Source organism: Cebus imitator, unplaced genomic scaffold (genome assembly GCF_001604975.1).
Source record: "Cebus imitator isolate Cc_AM_T3 unplaced genomic scaffold, Cebus_imitator-1.0 Scaffold4, whole genome shotgun sequence".
NCBI lineage: Eukaryota > Metazoa > Chordata > Mammalia > Primates > Cebidae > Cebus > Cebus imitator.
The window spans coordinates 7151902-7175779 of NW_016107319.1; the positions used below are offsets into that span (position 1 = coordinate 7151902).

General features: G+C 36.1%; 1 protein-coding gene across 4 annotated transcripts in view; it reads left to right on the plus strand.

Annotated features, from left to right (window-relative positions):
- Positions 1-22650, plus strand: part of IL15 (interleukin 15) — a 104660-nt gene extending 82010 nt beyond the window's left edge. For 2 of the 4 annotated variants that reach the window (XR_001826954.2, XR_005201150.1), the window contains one exon: positions 4508-4647. Coding sequence is in view for 2 of the 4 variants with exons in the window: in XM_037740435.1 (XP_037596363.1) it covers positions 4644-4655; positions 5647-5744; positions 11197-11281; positions 17160-17204; positions 19043-19180; positions 21924-22034 (489 nt within the window). In the remaining 2 variants the exon portion in view is untranslated. Of the gene's footprint in view, positions 1-4507; positions 4656-5646; positions 5745-6219; positions 6339-11196; positions 11282-17159; positions 17205-19042; positions 19181-21923 lie in introns of those variants that run through there. The other 2 variants (XM_037740437.1, XM_037740435.1) reach the window with 2 other exon arrangements.
- The last annotated feature ends 1228 nt before the right edge of the window (positions 22651-23878 follow it).

Genomic DNA, 23878 nt, shown 5'->3' on the forward strand with positions numbered 1-23878 from the left:
AGAGCTCCAAAAATGTGACAGAAATGGAAGTCGAAAATTTATTTCCTCGCTATATTTGCCTTTTCAGGAGGTAATTAATCTGGTATCAGCCATTTGTAGGAGTCCAATGAATAAATATATGTGAAAGAACTTGGGTTCTATTGTATATCAAAAGAGCTTTCAAACCTGTTTTTAAACTCTCAGAGAGTAGCAGCCTTTTACCATTCTTATGATGTGAGTTAGATACTTCCCAGAGTAGTATTTTACACTTTTCAACAACAGAGTTTGTGAAATTTCTTACATACCCCCTTTCCTTGCCCATCTGGGGCTGTAGGTAAAATTTTGATGGCTACATGCATGACGTGTACTTGAAGCAAGTCTTAAATTCTTAAATTCTCAGAGCCTCAATTTCTTTATTGTCAAATAAGAGTACTATCTCTTTTAATATAAAAATATGATCAGTAATATAAACATATTTCCAAGATTTGAACATAATAATCTATATGAAACAATTTTGTAAACCTTAAAGCGCTATATAAACAACACTTATCTAAATTAAAATCATCATTAATTACATTAATAGTGATCTTAATATATAATATCTAACCCTGCCCAAAGAGAAAGGAATATTTTACCTTTTCAGGTTTTTTTGACACACAGGGATCACACACACACACACACACACACACACACACACGCACGAATGTCTAGTAGAATTTTTGGTCCACAGAACTGCAGCATGTATCAGGCTGAATACTTTGAAATCTGCTAGGGAAAGCGGGATTCTTTGCTGTCAGCCCAAAAATCCATGCTAAGTTCTTTTGCCAAATGACATTTGCTGTGGTTTGAATGTCCCCACCAAAGCTCATGTTAAGAAGTATTAGGTTATGAGGGATCTGCTTTCAAATAGATTAATGTACTTATCATGAGAGTGGGTAGTTATAGCAGGAGTGAGCGCTTGATGATAAAAATATAAGTTCGGCAGAATTCTCTCTTGATTTCTAGTGCTTGCTTCCATCTTTTGTCTTTATACCATGGGATGACCCTTGGCAGATGTCAATGCCATGCTCTTGGAATTCCCACTTCCAGAATCATGAGCCACACTTTTTCTCTTTTTAATAAGTTATCCAGTCTGTGACATTCTGTTATAGTAGCAGAAAACAGAATAACACAGAAAATTGATACTGAGAACTATTATTATTTCTAAAATATCTGAAAATGTGGAAGTAGTATTGGAACTGGGTAATGGGCAGAGGCTGGGAGAATTTAGAGAAGCAGGCTACAAAAAGCTTATATTGCCTGGAATGGAGCATTAAGGGTGATTCTGGTGAGTGCTCAGAAGACAGCTGTAGGAAACGTCAGAATCTTCTTTGAGATTACTTAAATGGTCATGACCAGAAAGTTGGTAGAAATATGGACAGTAAAGACCCTTTTGATGAAATCTCAGACAAAAATGAAGAACAAGGTATTGGAAACTAGAGGAGAGATCATCCTTATTATACAGTAGCAAAGACCTTGGCTGCATTGTGTCCATGTCCTAGGACTTTATGGAAGGAGAAACTTAAGAACAGTGCACTAGAAATCAGTGGAAGAAATATCTAATCAGCAAAAGTTGAAGTTGATGCATAGCTTTAACTTCATACAGTGAGATGTGAAAGGAAAAGAATGACCTAAAATTGGAATTTATAATTGAAAGACAAACTGAACAGAAAGATTTGGAAAATTTGCCGCCTGGCTATGTAAAGGGTAGAAAAGTGTTTTCAGGAAAGAGTACTAAATGTATGCCCAGGCAACCTTTTGTTAGAGGTTAATGTGGATAGCAAGGTACCATTCATCAAGAAAATAGGAGAAAGACCCTGAAGGCATTTGAAAGACCTTTGAGGCTGCCTGTGCTGTCCCAGCCCCAGAGTTCTAGGATGATAGAATAGTTTTGGGTGCCAGACCCTGCCTGGTTGCTCTCCCTGGACTTACTGCCCAGGGCTGCCTTGGGAGTTGACTCCCTACATTCTGGCACAGCACTCTTCAGACACCCCAACTATGGCTTCTGTGGTCCCAGGTGCAGCTTGACCCACTGTTTCACAAGATACAGGTGGTAAGCTTGGTGAAATCCACGTGGTGTTAAGTCTTCAGTCTCACAGAATACAAGAGCTCTGGGGGCATGGCTTCATCCATCTTGATTTCAAAAGATGATGCTTACTTCTTTGGCGCACAGGCTGAGACTTTGCACAGTGGCAGAACCACCACAGAGAGCCCCCAACAGGGCAGTGCCTTGAGGAGCCAAGGAAATGGGGTTGACACCGAAACCCTAGAGCTTCAGGCATGAGACTCCAACCCATGAGAGCTGAAGCATAGGCTGAGCCTAGGAAAGCTATGGGAGCTGAGCTGCCTGAGGCTTTGGGGGTCGAACCCCAACCCAGTGTGCCCAGGATGGAGAATATGGAGTGAAAGGAAATTATTCTTCAGCTTTAAGATTTAATATTGTTCTTCCTGTTGGGTTTTGGACTTGCTTCAAATGAGTTATCCCTCTTTTCTTGCCTATTTCCCCATTTTAGAATGGGAATGTCTATTCTATGCCTTCACACATTGTATTTTGGAAGCAGATACCTCATCTGGATTTCACAGCTCATGGTTGCAGAATATTTGCCTTCAGGATGAAGCCTCACCCATATTTGATTTAGATAAGACTCTAGATTTTGAGTTAATACTAGAGTGACATTTGAGCCTACTAGGATGGAATGAATATATTTTGCATTGTATGAAGGACATGAATTTGGCAGAGGGGGGAGAGGAGGGGCAGAATGCTACAGTTTGAATGTCTCACCAAAATTCATGTTGACATTTAATTGTGATTGTAACCATGTTAAGAAATGGGATATTTAACAGGTAATTAGGCACCTTTTAGGCTCTTTCATTAGACAGAGCCCTCATGAATGGATTAATGCAGCTATAGAAGGAGTAAGTTGGTTATTGCATGAGTGGGCTCCTTATAAAAGGGTGATTGGGGCTCAATTTTCTCTCTGTCTCGTGTGACCCTTAGCAGAGGTCAGTGCCATGTTCATGTACTTCCCAGCCTCCAGTGAGTCAAATGAACTTGTGTCCCTTATAAATTAAGTCTGTGGTATACTCTAGCAGCAGAAAATGGATTCAGGCAACAAGGAGAGCTATAAAATACTTCTTTTCAGCTACACTGGCTTTCATTATCATTATTTGGTTAGATGCTTTTGAGGACATTTTCTGTTGCATTCCTCCATGTTTGGCAACCACACTCTATTGTGGAGTATTCTGGCTAAGCACCTAGCCTTCTTTTACTTATACCAGCAGGATGTAGTTGATCAGGGTAGTGAAAATCCACTGTGACATTGCGAAGACTCACTGCTATAAGAGGCCAGGAGTGAAATTCTCATTGTTTATAAATGTAGCTTCGTAAGTCCTAACCAAAAATTGTATCACCTTCAACATTACTCAATCTCAAGTCAATATTACTGCTTTTGAAAAATGTGGTTTTGGGGATACCACAACTAAAGGGGATGTAGGAAATTTAAGAGGCTTTGGATGAAATGATGAAGGTAACTAAACTTTTATTAAAAAAAAATAACTGAAGCACTGAGATAATATAGAAAAGGGGAATAATTATAAAGTGAGAATAAAAAGGAAGGTTTACTTTAATAAACCGATCAACTAGTGATTTAGATCATATGTAACAGGAAGATTAGATTTGATATGTTCTTGTGGACAAAAAGGTATTCCTATTGAATATACCTTTATATCTTGCTTAATACCTAAATAAGTATTAGCTTTTTCTTTTTATAAGTTATACATAATATGTTTTAAAGCAGCCATTTTCATATTTCAGAAACATCTGATAAGTGTAATAATTTGATTCTTTGAGTTTATGGAACTTAATTCAGTGAATATTTATGTCATGGGTTGTGGTAGATTTTGATTTTTTGTGGAAGAGGTCAACACATACATACTATTTTAAAAGGCAGCAAAAATAATTGTGTTTTTGTATTTTTTGGTTATAAATTGCTTTTAATTTCATGAATTTCAATTTAGGAATGCTTAATCTTCACATTCTTCACTTAATTTGAGTGAGAAAAATAAAATTTTCTTGGTTACGAAATTCTCAAATGATTAGCAATGATTTCTTTAAAAGACTGAAGGTGCATATTCAGTGGTTGTATAAATGTCTACTGCTGTTGTAAACTAGATTAACAATCAGTGCTTCTACAAATCTAAATATTTGTTTTTACTTTTTACTAGTATGAACCTGGAACTTTTCAATTCAGGGACATAATATAATAGAAAAGTTTTGCAAAGGCTTTGTAATCAGACAAACTTGGTCTCAAATCCTGGCTATCATGTGCTTGCTATGGGCCTAGAGCAGCTTACCCAAATGCTACTAACCTACCTCCATAGGATTATTGTAAAGATTAAATGTGATGCATCTGTTCAGTAACTAATAGAGTGCCTATTAAAAGGTAGATGTTCAATAAATATTAATTCCTTTCTTTCTTTTTCTCACTAGTCCACTTGTGTTTTTAACGAATCATCATTTACCCTGGAGTGTATTGTAGGAGGCATCGTGGATGGATGGCTGCTGGAAATCCCTTGCCATAGCCAGCTCTTCTTCAATACTTACAGATTTACCGTGGTTTTGAGTAATGAGAATTTTGGTAAGAAAAAAATAAATTAAAATAGCATATGGAATTTCCCTAAAAGGTTGTTTGCATCTTACATTCTTTGCAATAAGTTATAGGGTTATTCTCTAAAGATCTTGGGATATCATAGATGTCTGTATAGATTTGGATTGTTCTTATTTTGAAAATAAATAAAATAGGTTTTTTAAAACTGTATGATGATCTTGATAGGCCCTTCTTGTCATTATAAATGTGTTATTTCACTTATCCTACTCGTTTGTATTCTCTAAATGTCTTTGTACTCACTAAATTGTGTAGTCTTAGAGGGCAGGGTCTGGGTATCATTCATTTTTTCAGTGTAAACTAAAGGAAGCATGAACGCTTAGTGGTTAAGGTGGCAGTTAACTGCTTTCTGAAACTATAAAAGCTTTGACAACACAAAAGATGCAGGTAACAGTATAAAACTGTGGTAAGTTCTAGCATAAATGATTTTCCTCAATCACCAAGAAAAAATATTATATAGTCACTCTCAAGATAGAATGAAGTATCTGTAGTTGGTTCCATTTTATCCCAATTTTTTGCCAAATAAAAATAATTCATTTTTATATATTTACATTAAGTTAATATAACTAGTCCATCTCTATTAGTAATGCCTGTTATTAACCTGTGCATATTCTGTATACAATATTATGGCCTATTAAAAAGAGAGAAGAATGAGGAGGAGGTCAAAGATAATATAAAAACATTGGTATATATGTAAATGAACAAATATGTCAACTTTGTTAAATTATCTTTGACATGCATCTGCAGAAATATCTGTTAAAGAATTTTGTGCGTAAGAGACAGAGCTGGAGGTAGGAGAGAAAGCAAAGAAAAGATAAATTCTAGTTTTATTATTTTTGATAAGGAGGATTAATTTTATGTGACAAACATATATCTTTAGACCTAAAAATATGTTGACATGTTATTTTAAACTTCACTTTTTAACTAAAAACTTTAACCATTTGTTTATGATTATCTTTTTCAGAAACCACGTTTGAGAAGTATTTCCATTCAGTGCTACTTGTGTTTACTTCTAAACAGTCATTTTCTAACTGAGGCTGGCATTCATGTCTTCATTTTGGGGTAATTTTATCTTTAGGTGTAAATAATATGTTCATGATAATGACGATTGTCCTTGGATATCTTACCCATTAAGTTAGTTTATGTTCAGTTTGCTTATATCTCTAGGAACTCAGTATCTGGGGGATAGAAGGCAGACTGTAGAGATTCAGAGGAGGTTTGGTAAACATCTAACTGAGCATTCCTATGGTGTTGTAATTGTCCAAAAGAGCATTATAGCCCTCAGATAAATTGGGCCTTGTGATATTAACTGAACGTGGAAGTATATCGCTTACTGATAGACTACATGTTTTCTATGGCAATTAATAGTGGATATTTAAAATTTGCTTATGTTACTTTTTTATCTGTCCCTAAAACTGACTCCTCCTATCCCTTGATCCTTATCCTAGTTCAGTTTAAAACATTTCTTTCTTTTGTTTTTTCCTTCTAATAAAATTCATATGTTTCCATGACTATTAACTTTTTTCTTCTCTCTTAGATGCAGCTAATATACCCAGTTGGCCCAAAGCACCTAACCTATAGTTATATAATCTGACTCTCAGTTCAGTTTTACTCTACTAATGCCTTCATGGTATTGGGAACCATAGATTTGTGCAGGTAATTCTTCATCATAAGACAGATTAGTTTGACTATCATGCTTCTGTGTAAGGTCCATCAGGAAGTGAGTGAATATTTTTCCTCAAGCTCTAAGAATCATGGGAGGCCGAGGCGGGTGGATCACGAGGTCAAGAGATCGAGACCATCCTGGTCAACATGGTGAAACCCTGTCTCTACTAAAAATACAAAAAATCAGCTGGGCATGGTGGCGCATGCCTGTAATCCCAGCTACTCAGGAGGCTGAGGCAGGAGAATTGCCTGAACCCAGGAGGCGGAGGTTGCGGTGAGCCGAGATCGCACCATTGCACTCCAGCCTGGGTAACATGAGTGAAACTCCATCTCAAAAAATAAAAGAATCATTCCAATGTTACTTGGTCAGAGTAAGTGTATTTTGCCTGGATATAAATTTTATTTATTTTTTGTTTTTTTAAATATATATTTTACTGCACTTTAGGTTCTGGGGTACATGTGCAGAACATGCAGGACTGTTGCATAAGTACATACATGGCAATGTATTTTGCTGACGCCATCCCCCCCATCACCTATATCTGGCATTTTTCCCCATGTTATCCCTCCTGAGCCTTCATACCCCCTGCTGCCCTTCCCCTATTCCCCCCCAACAGACCTGAGTGTGTGATGATCCCTTCCCTGTGTCCATGTGTTCTCATTGTTCAACACCCACCTATGAGTGAGAACATGTGGTGTTTGATTTTCTGTTCTTGTGTCAGTTTGCTGAGAACGATGGTTTCCAGATTCATCCATGTCCCTACAAAGCACACAAACTCATCATTTTTTATGGCTGAATAGTATCCTATGGTGTATATGTGCCACATTTTCCTTGTTCAGTCTATCATTGACAGGCATTTGGGTTGGTACCAGGTCTTTGCTATTGCAAACAGTGTTGTGATGAACATACATGTGCATGTGTCTTTATAATGGAACAATTTATAATCCTTTGGATATATAGCCAGTAATGGGATTGCTGGGTCAAATGGATTTTTTATTTCTAGGTCCTTGAAGAATCGCCACACTGTCTTCCACAATGGTTGAACTAATTTACACTCCCACCAACAGTGTAAAAGTGTTCCTATTTCTCCACATCCTCTCCAGCATCTGTTGTCTCCAGATTTTTTAATGATTGCCATTCTAACTGGCATGAGATGGTATCTCAATGTGGTTTTGATTTGCATTTCTCTAATGACCATTGATGATGAGCATTTTTCATATGTTTTTTGGCCTCATATATGTCTTCTTTTGAAAAGTGTCTGTTCATGTCCTTCACCCACTTTTGAATGGGTTTGTTTGTTTTTTTCTTGTAAATCTATTTTAGTTCTTTGTAGATTCTGGATATTAGCCCTTTGTCAAATAAGCAGATTTCAAAATTTTTTCCCATTTTATTGGTTACTGGTTCAGTCTAATGATTGTTTCTTTTGCTGTGCAGAAGCTCTGGAGTTTACTTAGATCCCATTTGTCTATTTTGGCTTTTGTTGCCAGTGCTTTTGGTGTTTTAGTCATGAAGTTCTTGCCTATGACTATGTCCTGAATGGTTATGCCTAGGTTTTCTTCTAGGGTTTTTATGGTATTAGGTCTTATGTTTAAGTCTTTAATCAATCTGGAGTTAATTTTAGTGTAAGGTGTCAGGAAAGGGTCCAGTTTCTGCTTTCTGCACATGGCTAGCCAGTTTTCCCAACACCATTTATTAAACAGGGAATCCTTTCCCCATTGCTTGTTTTTGTCTGGTTTGTCAAAGACCAGATGGTTGTAGATGTGTGGCGTTGCTTATGAGGCCTCTGTTCTGTTCCACTGGTCTATATCTCTGTTTTGGTACTGGTACCATGCTGTTTTGATTACTGTAGCCTTGTAATATAGTTTGAAGTCAGGTAGCATGATGCCTCCAGCTTTCTTCTTTTTGCTTAGAATTGTCTTAGCTAGGCAGGCTCTCTTTTGGTTCCATATGAAGTTTAAGGTGGTTTTTTCCAGTTCTGTTAAGAGGGTAATAGGTAGCTTGATGGGGATAGCATTGACTCTATAAGTTACTTTGGGCAGTATTGCCATTTTCACAACACTGATTCTTTCTAACTATGAGAACGGAATGTTTTTCCATCTGTTTGTGTTCTCTCTTATTTCCTTGAGCAGTGGTTTGTAGTTCTCCTTGAAGAGTTCCTTCACATCCTTTGTTAGTTGTATTCCTAGATATTTTATTCTCTTTGTAGCAATTGTGAATGGCAGTTCATTCTTGATTTGGTTCTCTTTAAGTCTGTTATTAGTGTGTAGGAATGCTTGTGATTTCTGCACATTAATTTTGTATCCTGAGACTTTGCTGAAGTTGCTTATCAGTTTACAGAGATTTTGCGCTGAGATGACGGCGTCTTCTAAATATACAATCATGTCGTCTGCAAATAGAAAAAATTTGACTTCCTCCTTTCTTAATTGAATACCCTTCATTTCTTTTTCTTGCCTGATTTCTCTGGCTAGAACTTCCAATACTATATTGAATAGGAGTGGTGAGAGAGGGCATCTTTGTTTAGTGCCAGATTTGAAAGGGAATGCTTCCCCTTTTTGCCCATTCAGTATGATATTTGCTGTGGGTTTGTTGTAAATAGCTTTTATTATGTTGAGATACCTAGTTTATTGAGAGTTTTTAGGATAAAGGGCTGTTGAATTTTGTCGAAGGCCCTCTCTGCCTCTATTGAGATAATCATGTGATTTTTTTGTCTTTTGGTCTGTTTAGGTGGTGGATTACGTTTATAGACCTGCATATGTTGAACCAGCCTTGCATCCCTGGGATGAAGCCTACTTGATCATGATGGATATGCTTTTTTATGTGCTGTTGCAGTCAGTTTATCAGTATTTTATTGAAGATTTTTGTATCTATGTTCATCATGGATATTGGCCTGAAGTTTATTTTTTTGTTGAGTCTGCCAGGTTTTGGTATCAGGATGATGTTGGTCTCATAAAATGATTTAGGAAGGATTCCTTCTTTTTGGATTGTTTGGAATCGTTTCAGAACGAGTGATACCAGCTCCTCTTTGTGTGTCGTAGAATTCAGGTGTGAACCCATCTGGACCTAGGCTTTTTTTGGTTGGTAGGTTATTAATTGCTGCCTCAACTTCAGACCTTGTTATTGGTCTATTCAGGGTTTCAACCTCTTCCTTGTGTAGGCTTGGGAGGGTTCAAGTGTCCAGGAATTTATCCATTTCTTCCAGGTTTACTGGTTTATGTGCATAGAGTTGCCCGTAGTAATTTCTGATGTTGGTTTGCATTTCTGTGGATTCAGTGGTGATATCCCCTTTATCGTTTTTTATTGCATCTATTTTATTCTTCTCTCTTTCCTTTTTTATGAATCTCACTAGTGGTCTATTTTGTTGATCTTTTCAAAAAACCAGTTCCTGGATTTATTGATTTTTTTGAAGGCTTTTTTGTGTCTCTATCTCCTTCAGTTCTGCTCTGATCTTAGTTATTTTGTGTCTTCTGCTAGCTTTTGAGTTTATTTATTTACTTCTTTTTTTTTTTTTTTTTTTTNCTTGCTCCTCTAGCACTTTTGTTTTTGATGATAGGGTGTCAATTTTAGATCGTTCCTAGTTTCTCATGTCGGCATTTATTGCTATAAGTTTCCCTCTAAATACTGCTTTAAATGTGTCCCAGAGATTCTGGTATGTTGTGTCTTTGTTCTCATTGGTTTCGAAGAACATCTACTTCTCCCTTAATTACACTATTTATCCAGTCAACATTCAAGAGCCAGTTGTTCGGTTTCCATAAAGTTGTGTGGTTCTGAGTTAGTTTCTTAATGATAAGTTACTAAGTGTATGATCATTCAGCCTACACTGGGCTGATTCTGTATTGTTTATGGAGAAAGCTACTGCAAGCATAGTAAGAGTGTGAGCAACATGAAAGGGGCATATTTAATATATTGCAAAAAATAATTTACTGTCAAAATCATTACATGAAAATAATGATTACTTATTTTAAGAATTTTACCTATTTAGTAGACTTAAAAGTCTGGTAAAATCGCTACCTAAAGGAAACTAGTAATTCATCCAAATACCCACCAACAATAGACTGGACAAAGAAAATGTGGCACAAATACACCATAGAAGACTCTGCAGCCATAAAATGTGATGAATTTGTGTCCTGCAAGGGCATGGATGAATCTGGAAACCATCATTCTCAGCAAACTGACACAAGAACAGAAAATCAAACACTGCATGTTCTCACTCATAGGTGGGTGTTGAACAAAGAGAACACATGGACACAGGGAGGGTAGCATCACACTCTGGGGTCTATTGTTGGGGGACTAGCGGAGGCAGAGCTGAGGATGGGGAGTTTGGAGAGGGATAACATGGGGAGAAATGCCAGACATAGGTGACGGTGGTATGGATGCAGCAAACCACATTGCCATGTGTGTACCTATGCAACAGTCCTGCATGTTCTGCACATGTACCCCAGAACCTAAAGTACAATTAAAAAATATATACATATATATGTGTGTGTGTGCGTGTGTGTGTGTGTGTATATGTGTATATATATATATATAATCATTTATTGAGCATTGCCAGACATTTAGCACTGTTTCTATGTCATTGTGGTAAATTGACCTAGTTTATTTTAAAGTATGCCTCCAATTAGGCTTTTCTTTAATTCAGGTTTGTCAAGCCTCAAGTTATCATAAAATGTCAAAATTTTACTATATGCTCAGTGTGTATGTTCAGCTACAAGGCTGTTGAATGCACAAAGGCAAGGATAACGATGATTTTTTCACTGGTCAGAGTAAAAAATTATTGATTGCTCTTTTGCTTATAGTATTCATCAAGATGAATAAGCTCTTTCAACATGATTTGCTCTGTGGTTTTTCTTTCAGCTGTTTCAGTGCAGGGCTTCCTAAAACAGAAGCCAACTGGGTGGATGTAATAAGTGATTTGAGAAGAATTCAAGATCTTATTCAAGTGAGTACTCATTTTTTCCATAAAATAGCTGGTATAATCACTATGGAGTGTGTCTCTTTCTCTGTTTTTCTGTCAGTCTCAAGGAAACCACACTTGAAACAGTAATATTTTTGTAGAAATTTATGATCTTATGAAGCTCCAAAAGAATTGTTTTCCTTACTGTTTTAGAATCTAATTATCTTTAAAACATAATTTATAAGAGACCCAGGCTGATAAGTTCTAGTCTGCACAGGTGAGGGATTCTCTTCCTCTTTCTGGAGAAACCAGATATCTTGGTGGCACCTGCAGGGGGAATGGCTTGACCCAGGGAAGAGCTGTTGCTTGTGTACTAAAAACCTTCTTCTCCTACCTAGAGAAAACAGGTGACCCGACCTAAGGAAGTGCTCTTACTGTAGCAGATAATACCAGCTTCAGTGGAAGTCTCACTGGCACCAAGCATACCAAAATAGCACCACAAAGTTTTGAAAACTAAATTGTCATTGGAATCACAGCATTAAAAAGTAGGTTGGAACTTGCATGCTAAATTCAAATGGGCTGACTGCACATTAAAACAGAAGATTTAAATAGGACCAGAGTATCCTAATATAATAGACACAAAGCCAAGATACAATTGAAAATCATCTATTGTATCAAGAAGTAGGAAAGTTACAATTTGAATGAGAAAATATAATCAACAGACTACAAAATTGAAATGGATCAGATGTTGGAATTGTCTGACTTGGATTTGAAAGCAGACATTATAAAAAGTGCTTCAAAAAGCAATTACAAATGCCCTTGAAGCAAATGAAAAATGAAATGCCTTAACAAAGAAATAGAAGATATGAAAAGAACCGTGTAGAAATTATAGAACTGAATATATAACTAAAATACAAAACAGACTGTAAAGGCTTGTTAACAGACTGAATAACAGAGGAATGATAGTTAATTTGACAACAGAATACTAGAGAGACAACTGACTTTAAAAAAAAAAAAAAGCATCAGTGATCTGGAGGTAACCAACAAAAGATCCAGCATTCCTATGGTCGGCATTGTAGAAGAGTATGATAATACACCAAGTAAGAGAGAGAGATTGGCTGAGTTGACAACAGAACAAAACCCATTTATGCTATCTGTAAGCAGTTCACATCTAGTATAATGACATATATAGATTGAAATTAAAAAAAAAAAAACAGATAAAGATATATACCATACTATAATGGGTTGAATAGTGTCCCCCAAATTTCACATCCACTTGGGACCTTAAGATGTGATCTTATTTTGAAATAATATATTTGCAAATATAATTAATGAAATTAAGATGAGATCATACTAGAGTAGGGTGGACCCTAAATCCAATAACTAGTGTCTTTATTAGAAAAGGAAAGGACACAGAGGAACTCACTGGAAAGAAAGCCATGTGAAGACAGGGGAAGAGATCAGAGTGATGCAACTATAAGCCAAGGAAAACCAGGGATTGCCAGGATCCACCATAACCTTGGGAAAGTCAAGAAAGAATTCTCTAGAGCCCTCAGAAAGAACGTGGCCCTACCAACACCTTGACTTCAGACTTCCAGTCTCCAAAACTGTAAATGAATAAATTTATGTTGTTTTAAACCACCCACTTTGTGGTAGTTTGTTACAGCAGCTCTAGACTGATATACATGCATACATTAATGGTAAAAAGCATAAGTGGCTATATTAACATCAGATAAAGTAGACTTCACAGAAAATAAAGTTACTAGAATCAAGAGGGCCATTACATAATGATAAAAAATAAATCCATGAGGAAAACATAATGTTCTTAAATGTATACACATCAAACAACAAAGCCTCAAAATTTGTGAAGCAAAAAAATAATAGGGCTAAAAGAGAAATAGACAAATCCACAATTATACTTGAGAACTTTACCGCCTCCACCTCAGTAACTAATAGAAATACTAGACAGAAAATCAGAAAGGGTATAAACATATAGCATAAGCAACCAACAGGATCGAATTTAATACATGGAGCCCTGCACACAACAACAGCAGAATATACTTTCTTTCATCAAGACTGAATATATCCTGAGCCATAAAGCAAACTTTAAAATTTTTTTCAGAACCTAAACCATGCAGAATTTGTTCTCAAATCAAAATGGAATCTAACCAGAAATCAAGAAATTAAATACAACGGGCAAATTTCCAAATGCTTGGAAATTAAATACTGTACCTCTATATAATCCATGGGTCAAAGAATAAATCTCAAAAGATATTCATAATACATAGAATGAAAAAAATTAAATACAGCATATTAAGATATGTGCAATGCAGCTGAAGCAATACTAATAGGGACATTTTTAAAATCAAATGATTACATTAGAAAAAAAGGAGAATTATCAAATCAAAAATCTATGTTACCACTTCGAGAAACTAGAAGTAGAGCAAAATAAATTCAACACAAGCAGAACAAATAAAATGTTAAGTATAAGAGCAGAAGTTAATGAAATTGAAATCAAGAAAACAATAGAAAAAATAATGAAACATAAAACCAGTTATTTGAAAAACAAATAATTGTTATATCCTTATTAAGACTGACAAAAATAAAAAGAGAAAAAACATAAATCTGAGGAATGAAATTTGGGGCTATCAGTACAGAATCTGCAGTCATTTAAAGGATAATAAGAAAAACTATGAGCAATTTTATGCTCACAGATCTGACAACTTAGAGGAAATGGGCCAATTCTTCAGAAACTACAAACCACCAAAACACAATGAAGATAAAATAGACAATCTAAACACTCCTATAATCACTAAGTACATTGAATTCATCATACACAGGCTCCCAAACAGGAATCTCCAAGCCTGCTGGTTACACTGAAACATTCTACCAAATATTTAGAGAAGCATTAACGATTATAGTCTCTTCTAGAAAACAGAAGAGGAAGGAATGTTTTCCAGTTGGTTTTAGGAGGCCAGTATTACTCTGATGCTAAACCCAAATAAAGGCATTACTAAAAAAAGAGAACTACAAAAAATACCTCCCATTAACTTAAATATTAAAATCCTCAATAAAATATTAATAAATCAAATTCAGCACTGTATAAAAAGAATTATACACCATGACTGAGTGAGATTTATTTCCAGCATGCAAGTCTTGCTCAATTATTTGAAAATCAGCCCATGTAATCTACCATATCAACAGGCTAAAGAAGAAAATCATATGTCAAAGGTATCTGATAAAATGCCTCTTATGGGCTTAACCGTGTCCCTCCCTATGCCCCTGGATTTAATGTTGAGGTACTAATTGCCAGTATCTCAAAACGTGACTGTATTTTGAGATAAGGTCAGTTAAAATGAGGTCATTAGGGCAGGTTCTAATCCAATATGACTGGTATCTTTAGAAAAACAGATAAGGATATAGATACACAGAGATGGAAAACTGTGTGAAGACACTGGGAGAAAATGGCCATCTATAAGCCAAGGAGAGAGCACGCCAGAGAAACCAAACCTGCTGGTGCCCTGATTTCAGACTTCTAGTCTCCTGAATTGAGAGAAAATAAAATTATATTATTTATGTTACCCAGCCTCTGGTACTTCTTATGGCAGCCCTAGCAGACTGATATAATGCCCATTGAAGATAAAATTTCTTAGCAAAGTAGGTGTTGAGAACTGCCTCAAGTTGATACAAAACATGTACAAAAAACCTAGAGCTACCATACTTAATGGTGAGTGCAAGACTGAATGCTTTTCTACTAGGGCTGGAAACTAGACAAGGATATCTTCTCTCACCACTTTTACTCACCGTAATTGTCTTAGTATTTTTGTTGCTTATAACAGAATACCTGAAATGGGTAATTTATAAGAAAGGAATTTATGTCTTATGGTTATGAGACTGAAAAGTGCAAGGTTGAGGAGCCACATCTGGTGAGGGCATTCCTGCTGATGGGGGCTCTTTGGAGTTCAGAGGTGACACAGAACATCACATGGCGAGGGGCTGAGTGTGATAATGTGCTAGCTCAGGTATCTCTTCCCCTTCTTATAAAACTACCAGTTCCCCTTCCTTGATAACCCATTGATACTTTAATCCATGAGTGGACTAATCTTGTTGAAAAGAGCAGAGCCCTTGTGATTTAATTGCCTTTTAAAGCCCCACATGTCAATACTGCCGCATTGGGGATTAAGTTTCAACAGGAATTTTGGAGGCGACATTCAAACCATGACAACAATATTGGAAGTTTGGCCAAATTATGAAACAGGAGAGAAAAAAATGTATGAGGAAAAAAACAAGGACATAAAAGGCATGCAGATTGGAAAGGAAAATTATAATCACCCCAAGTTTTTTGGAGATAAATTACTAAAAATGGGTATATTTTGTTTAGAAAATAATGCAAATTAAAACCACAATGACATATTATTACATGCAGCTATAAGCATGTACAAAATAAAAGGATAGTGATGATGCTAAGTAAATATAAATATACAAGGGTGATAATGCTGGCAAGGATGCGGAGAATCTGGATCATTTCTACATTGCTGGCGATGATGTAAAATGATACAGCCACTCTATAAAATAGTTTGGCAGCATCCTATAAAACAAAACATGCATTTGCCATGCAATCCACCTACTGTACTTGTAGACATTCATCCTAGACAAACGAAAACTTTTATGCACACAAATATGTACATGAATGTTCATAGAGGATTTTTCATAACTACCAAAAACCAGAAACAAATTTGCTTCAGTTGGTAAAATCTGTGGTATATCATGTCAGGGAATACTACAGAGCAATAAAAAGATGCAAATTCATGATACCCACAATTTGGGCGGATCTCCAGGATATTGATGCATGAAAAAAGCCAATCTTCCTAAACAAACTGTGATACATCCATAAAATAGAATATTATCCAGTGATAAAAAGAAATAAGCTATCAAACCATAAAAAGAAATTGAGAAACCTGCAAAGCCATATTGTTAAGTGAAAGATGTGGACACCGATCTGAAAAGGCTTCACACTGTATGATCCCAACTATGACATTTTGAAAAAGGCTAAACTATGGAGACAATAAAAAGATCAGTGGTTGCCAGGGGTTCAGAGGGAAGGAGAGATGGCTAGGCAGAGCACAGGTGACTTTTAAAGCAGTGAAAATATTAATTTAGGATGAGGGATGACATTATATGTTTGTCAAAACCTATAAAATATACAACACAAATAATGAGCCCTAATATCTTATACACTTAAGACCATATAATTCATAATAATGTACCAATAGTGACTCATCAATTACAACAAACACACCACACTTAATACAAGATATTAACAATAGGGGAAACTGGGGTTGAGGACAAAGGGGTGTGTAAGTCTCTGTACTTTCTGCTAGCTTTTCTATAAACTTAAATGACTCATAAAAACATCTATCAATTCTTTTAAAAGCTAATTTCAGAAGGTTACATACTATTCGAGTCCGTTTACATAATATTCTTGAAATGACAAAATTATAGGAATGGAGAACAGAGAAGTGGTTGCCACAAGTTAGAGGGATTGGGTGGTGATGAGGTATGTTATGAAAGAATAGCTGGAGAATCCTTGTGGTGATGGAACTATTTTGTATCTTAACTGTAGTGGTGGGGATGTGAATCTATGCAAGTGATAAAATTGCATAAAACTTCACACACATGCCTACACACACACTGTGGCACTTAAAACTTGTGAAACCTGAACAAGGTGAGTGCATTGTATTCACGTCAATTTTTGGATTCTAATACTGTACTGTGGTTATGCAAGATATCACCACTAGGGGGAAGCTTGTTGAAGGGTACACAAAATCTCTCTGTATTTACTCTTACAATTTCAGTAGGTTGTTCTCATCATATTTAAAGCAGGGCATAGTTTTTAATATTGTCTAATTTTGTTTCCTTTCAGTCTGTACATATTGATGCTACTTTATATACGGAAAGTGATGTTCATGTGAGTATATTTTTTTTCAAAGTTGCTATTTGTCTAGTTATCAAAGTTTTTAAAAGTATATTTTTGTAACAACTAAAACATGTAGTTTTTAAATCTGACTTTTGGTGTGTTTCTATGTTATATTATCAATGAGTTTTATTAGTGATTGTTGAAGTGGTACTTGAGGACAGAAAGCTACATAAATGCTATTTTGTAATGATGCCAAATCAAAATATTTTAAGTCTTTTCTATCAATGTCAAACAAGAAACGTTATACATTTTTGTGATGCAGTTGCATCATGATGCAATTAGATAAAAAAATCAGGTTAACTGATTCAATTTAAGAGTAGCCGACATATCAGTTATTTACAGTGCTGGAATTTATCACTATCTGCAATCATATTTTCTATAAATTGCTTAAAGTCATCTATGTTCTGCATTTTACATGGTTATCTACATTTGTCAGAAAAAGATTCTGACTGATTACTCTCTTTGTGAGAAAAGAAACATAATCCATGAAATTTATCAGAATTCAAACATGATCTTGAACTTGTCTTATTAATACAGTGACATTTCCTAAGGCACGTAGGATTTGTCATGCTGGTAGTGGTCCTTCCTTTGGGATTGTTACTTAAACCAGTAAATGAATCCCCAACTTCACCTCAGGGAAAAAAAACGCTATGGCCTCTCTCCATTATTCCTCGATTGGAACTTCTCTTACATAGATGACTTTCTAAGCATTGGAAAGAAACCATAGCCAGAAACTAGAAAAAAGATATTCACCAACCAATTGGGTCATGCTGCTGCACAAAGAAATGGTCTCCCTTCTCTGGCTTCAGCGTGTTTTCTGTTTTCCTTTGCATTTTTTGTAAAATGGAAAGTAATCAATTAACCACCAAATTCAGCATCCTGAGATTGCTTTTTTGCAAGAAGATAACTTTGCAACCCATGGGTTATAGAAACAAACTTAGATTCAAAATTAGATTTTAAAACTAACTCCACCACTTTTTCCTTGTGTTACCTTGGAAATTACTAAACATTTCTGAAGCTCAGTTTTATTATTGCTGATATAATGACAGTATTTGCCTTTCAACCCTAAGTGGTGGCTGTCGGGGTTAAGGAATATCACAAGTGCTGGGCACATGGGTGTTTTCCTTCATTTATTCATCCATTCAGTAAGCATTTGTGAAGGGCCTGCAGGCTCCCAGGCACTGTGCAAGGCATTGGGGACACAAAGTCAAATAATGGTCAAATCCCCAGATATCCCTTAAATGTTTCCTTTCTTTTAAGTTCTTGTTAAAGTAAATGTTGTGGAAAATGTATTTTTGTGGTTCCTAAGAGATCCTTTTCTGATTTGTTCACCCTATGAGTGGACACTAGTCCTGCTTTGATTTTTCTAATAAATTTGTTGGAATTACTTTTCTCCCTATGGAACTTTGGAATTTGAAGTAGTGTAATTAGCAGCTACCTCTATTTAAAATGTTAACAACACAATTTGTTTCTAAACATTCTTACAAGTGCACTGCTATATTGATGCTTTCAGAGTCTAAGACCAGTATTATTACCCTTTCCACAGGAGAAATCTGCTCAGTGAGAAAAATTGGCCACAATTTCCACATTTTCTAGTTTCATGTTATTCTGTTCAATATTGCCATCCTTCTTGATTGTGTCTTAGTTTGTTTTGGTTTTGATTTTAAAGCCAAAAGTAAAAAAAAGCTGCCTCCTATGTAAAATTTCTTAAGGATATTGTGTATCTTTATGAAATACTTGGATTGACTTTTAAAAAATCAAAATTACATCAGTGTGAATATGAATAGTCAGAAAAAAATTTAATTGTTCTTTATAACTTTTATTTTTAGCCCAGGTGCAAAGTAACAGCAATGAAGTGCTTTCTCTTGGAGTTACAAGTTATTTCATTTGAGTCCAACAATACAAATATTAATGATACAATAGAAAATCTTCTCATCCTAGCAAACAGAAGTTTGTCTTCTAATGGGGTGAGTTTTCCAATAGTTGCTCAGAGTTGCATCTTATATTTTGGGCCTGATTTGGTGAAGTCAATCGTGGACAAGAAGATCCCCCTAAGGGGCACTCAGGAGAAGGAACTCTGTTCCAGTGGAGTGGCATCCAAAAGTGACACCATCTCCAGCATGCACACAATGCTAAACTGTTCAATGATTTATTCAGTAGACAGACATTTACAGAATAATGCCAGGTAGCGTGCTTCAGTGCTAGAATTGTAACTGTGAGCCAGACTAACAGGTTACTGACCTCAAGGTGTTTATTTTCAGGTGCAGTGGCTAGACATTAATCTCGTTACATACTCAAGTGTCTGACATCAATAATCATAACTCACATTTATTGATTTATTACTGTGTGCCAGAGCTTTAAATTGATAATTCATTTAGTCCTTATGATAAATCTGTGAGATTTATTTTCATTTTTATTTGAATGTTGAAGAAATTGTAGTACTGAGAGCTTGTATCACTCACTCCAGCTCATGCACCTAGTAAAATGGGGGGGGGGGTCACAATTCTTACCCAAGTAGTCTGTCTGCAGAGTCGATAATCTCATGAGAAGTTAAATGCTTTAAAAGGATAACAATGAAAATATTAACAACTCGAGTATAATCTGGAACATCACAGGCAACTTGAGCAGTAGAGGGTTCCAGAAGAGCAAATTCAGGTACTCCTATAATAGTCAGGGGAGTAGCTGTGCAAAGGCCCTGAAGTGCAAAGAATTATGGCTTTCATGACAAAACACCGGTGGCCAAAGCAAGGTAGAGAGGATGCAGTTTTGCAACAAAGAAGGCACAATCAAATTAGTTCATTGCAAAAATAATTTTTAGCCCTCAAGAGACAGTATGAAAAAATATCCATAATCCCTGCTGTTAAAGAGGGAAGAAACAGAAGTAAACCAATCACTCAGCACATGAGTAATAAGTTAGTTAATTATTAAGTCTAGCGATGAAAAAGGAGGCAGGGTAGGGGGTCTAGGGTTTCAGTTTAAGGCAGGCTCAACTAATCAGCTGCCATTTGACAAAGATGTGAGGGAATGAGCCTTAAGGGTATCTAAGGACATATGTTAGGCAGAGGCAACTGAAAGTGCAAAGGCCCTGAGCTTGTGTGAGTGAACACCATGAGTTTTCTCTAAAAATACAAAGCTGCTTTAGGTCTTTGCTTCAATGTCACTTTCTCAGTGATGTTACCTATTTACAGATGCAATATCTTCCCTATTTGAGCACTCCCTGTCCCTTTCTCTGCATATCCCATATCTGGCGTATGATATATTTTACCTAATGTGTATTGTCTGTTTTTCCCTACTAGAATGTCAGCTTAAAAAGGACAAGTGTCTTTGTTTTTTATTAGTACTGGATCCAAATTCCCAGAACAGTGTCTCAAATATTTTTAATACTTTATATATTTATGAAATGAACTGATTAAGGTTTATAATACTCTCAGGCTGTTATCTCCATCTTATTGGTGGAGAGAGTGAGCCATGCAACAAATAATTCATGGCAAAATAAATGATGAGCTCTTTAATATGAATGTTGATAGTCACCCTCATCATGACAGAGTGTGACATACGTGCTGGAACGTGTGGGCAGGACTGCACAGTCAGAAGACGTGGATGTGAAGAATTTCAGTTGATTATGTCAGTTGAGATGAGTCAATATCTCTGTCTTCCTATCTGACATGATTATTTTCAGGATCAAATAGGACAGCATTTTATGAAATGTGACAGTGCTTGGCTTAGAGGATGTGCTTGATAAATGTTGGTGACTCTGAATTCCAAATAGTTAATAGATATAAAATCTATTTTTTATTTTTGATGGCACAGCCTTCATGGTTCAGATGACCTCTAAAAACTTTATTCTTCATTGCTGTATTTGGAGTATTCTAGTTATCCATGAGACTGTGTTTGAATTACAACCATTTGTAGTATTCACCTAAATGGCTCAATTCAACAAGTGGGTGATTACAATGTGTCAGGCCCTGTGCTAAATGTTAGGGAAACAAACATACTGGCTTTGCACTTCTGGTACACAGCTTAGAGAATAATATTACAGGATAAAAAAAGTAAAAGTTCATAATATGAATAGAATACATGAGATGTTGTGAGAGAAGTGTGAACAAGGCGTTCTGAGATGTAAAGATGGGATGTTGAGTCCAGCCCTGGGAGCTCAGGACTTCAGACACGCCTCCCTAAATGAGTACCTGAGTAATCTTAAGTGCGAGTAGCAGCAGCTAAAATAGGAAAGAATGTGACAGAGAGGAAAGCAAAGGCAGAGAGGCATCTAATAGCATGCTGTGCATGGCAAGGAAAGCCAGGCACTCACTCAGTATTCCTCAAGCATAACATTGAGGCATTGGGGATATGTGAAATAAATAGGTAAGGAACAGCTCATGAAGAGCCTTGTGCTATGCAGAGAGGCATGGACTTTATGCTAGAAGCAGATGCTAAGGAACCATTGAGGGGCTCTAAGCAGGAAGCAGGAAGTCCATAGTCCGATAGACACAGCTTATTTTTCTCAATGCCCTTAACTCATTATTGGAAAAATAAACCCATATCAAATCTCCCAGTTTTTTTCCTCATAGTTCTTCCTAATATACTATTAATTTGCTGATATTTTCATATCTCAAGAACTTACCATATGGTTCAAATGGTATGATATTCCCATGAACATGTATTTAATTTAATTATAAACTGCCAATTTAATCCTTTCTTTATATTTTACAGAATATTACAGAATCTGGATGCAAAGAATGTGAGGAATTGGAGGAAAAAAATATTAAAGAATTTTTGCAGAGTTTTGTACATATTGTCCAAATGTTCATCTACAATTCTTGATTGCAACTGATTCTTTTTAAAGTGTTTCTGTTATTAACAAACATCACCCTGCTGCTTAGACATAACAAAACACTCGGCATTTCAAATGTGCTGTCAAAACAAGATTTTTTGTCAAGAAGATAATCAGATCTTGGATCAGATGAATTCTTAAAAATGAAGGCATAAAAATGTCATTGAGTAATATATAGTGACTATGAACTTCTCTCAGATGTACTTTACTCATTTGTTTTTAATTTATTATTGAAATTGTACATATTTGTGGAATAATGTAAAATGTTGAATAAAAATGTATACAAGTGTTGTCATTTGAAGCTGCATTGATATTTTTCCTTTTATAGCAAAATAGAGAGCATTTTCTTAAGGGCGATAGTCGAATTATGTATTGGTGGGGCTGGGTACCAGTGCTGCAGGTCAATGTCTATGTTGTTATGCACCTGCCAGTGTGGCACCACTGACTGCCAGCTCTCATTGACTTCCTTACAAAGCAAAGCAACCAGAGGAAGAAATTGCTATCAATAAGCAAAAGAAGAACTATATGTGAACCCTCTTCTTTGCACTGTAATTTAGGTATTGATATATAAAGCAACTGTTATGAAATAAATTGCAATACCCGGCATATAATGTGCATCAGCAAATCTTGGTGGTGATTGGAATAATAAACTTCTACTGATGGGTAGAATGGTGTGAAAGCTTGTCCAACCCATGGATTGCAGGCTACATGCAACCCAGAACGACTTTGAATGCTGCCCAACACAATTTTGTAAGCTTTCATAAATCTCATTTTTAGCTCCTCAGCAATCATTAGTGATAGTGTATTTGAAGTATGGCCCAAGAATTCGTCTTCTTCCAGTGTGGCCCAGGGAAACCAAAAGTTTGGATAACGCTGATATCGAAAACTAATAGTGACAGTGTTTATATTTCATGCTTTCCCAAGCACAGGTATTTTATATTTTATTTTCACATTCTTTTTGCCATTCTATAGAATAAAAAAGATTCTGTTGATTTTTTGGAGCCATTGTTATCTGACAGAAAATAATTGTTTATATTTTTGCACTATACTGTTTAAAATTAGCAAGATTTCTTCTAATGGAACTGTGAGAAAGATGAAATGTTTTTGTTTTGTTATAAATTTATTTCACCCTGATACACTTCTGGTAATACTCACTGAGTGACTGTGGGGTAGGAAATGATCTTTTAAGAATTCGATTTCTCTCCATTCCACAGTATAAACTGGATCTCTGTTGAGATAGTCTTCTATCATCTCAGTGCCCTATTCATGTACATGTGTCTTATTGCTCTAGTCAAACTGTGTTTGTAAATATCTTTCAAGACAGTTTTGGAGAAATCTATATCCTATCTGACTTTCAATGATCATGTATTGGCTCTCAGCTTCTAACATAATCTCAGTCCAGAAAAATAATATTTGGCAATCAGTCTTTAAAGTTTGTGGGTTTTAGATTGTGGCAGTTTCATTTTTAATTTCAATTGAGATTGAATATTTTAATGTACTTGTATTTATGTTTTGTTTCATGTAGCTTTTCTATTAGGGAGAATAGGAAAAATGTACCATTTTCATCTCTAAGTTTCCAGTCCAGTCTTTAGAGGAATGTTAGTCTTCCATTAATGTTTGTTGAGAGCCGGGCGCGGTGGCTCAAGCCTGTAATCCCAGCACTTTGGGAGGCCGAGGCAGGTGGATCACAAGGTCAAGAGATCGAGACCATCCTGGTCAACACAGTGAAACCCCGTCTCTACTAAAAATACAAAAAATTAGCTGGGCATGGTGGCACGTGCCTGTAATCCCAGCTACTCAGGAGGCTGAAGCAGGAGAATTGCCTGAACCCAGG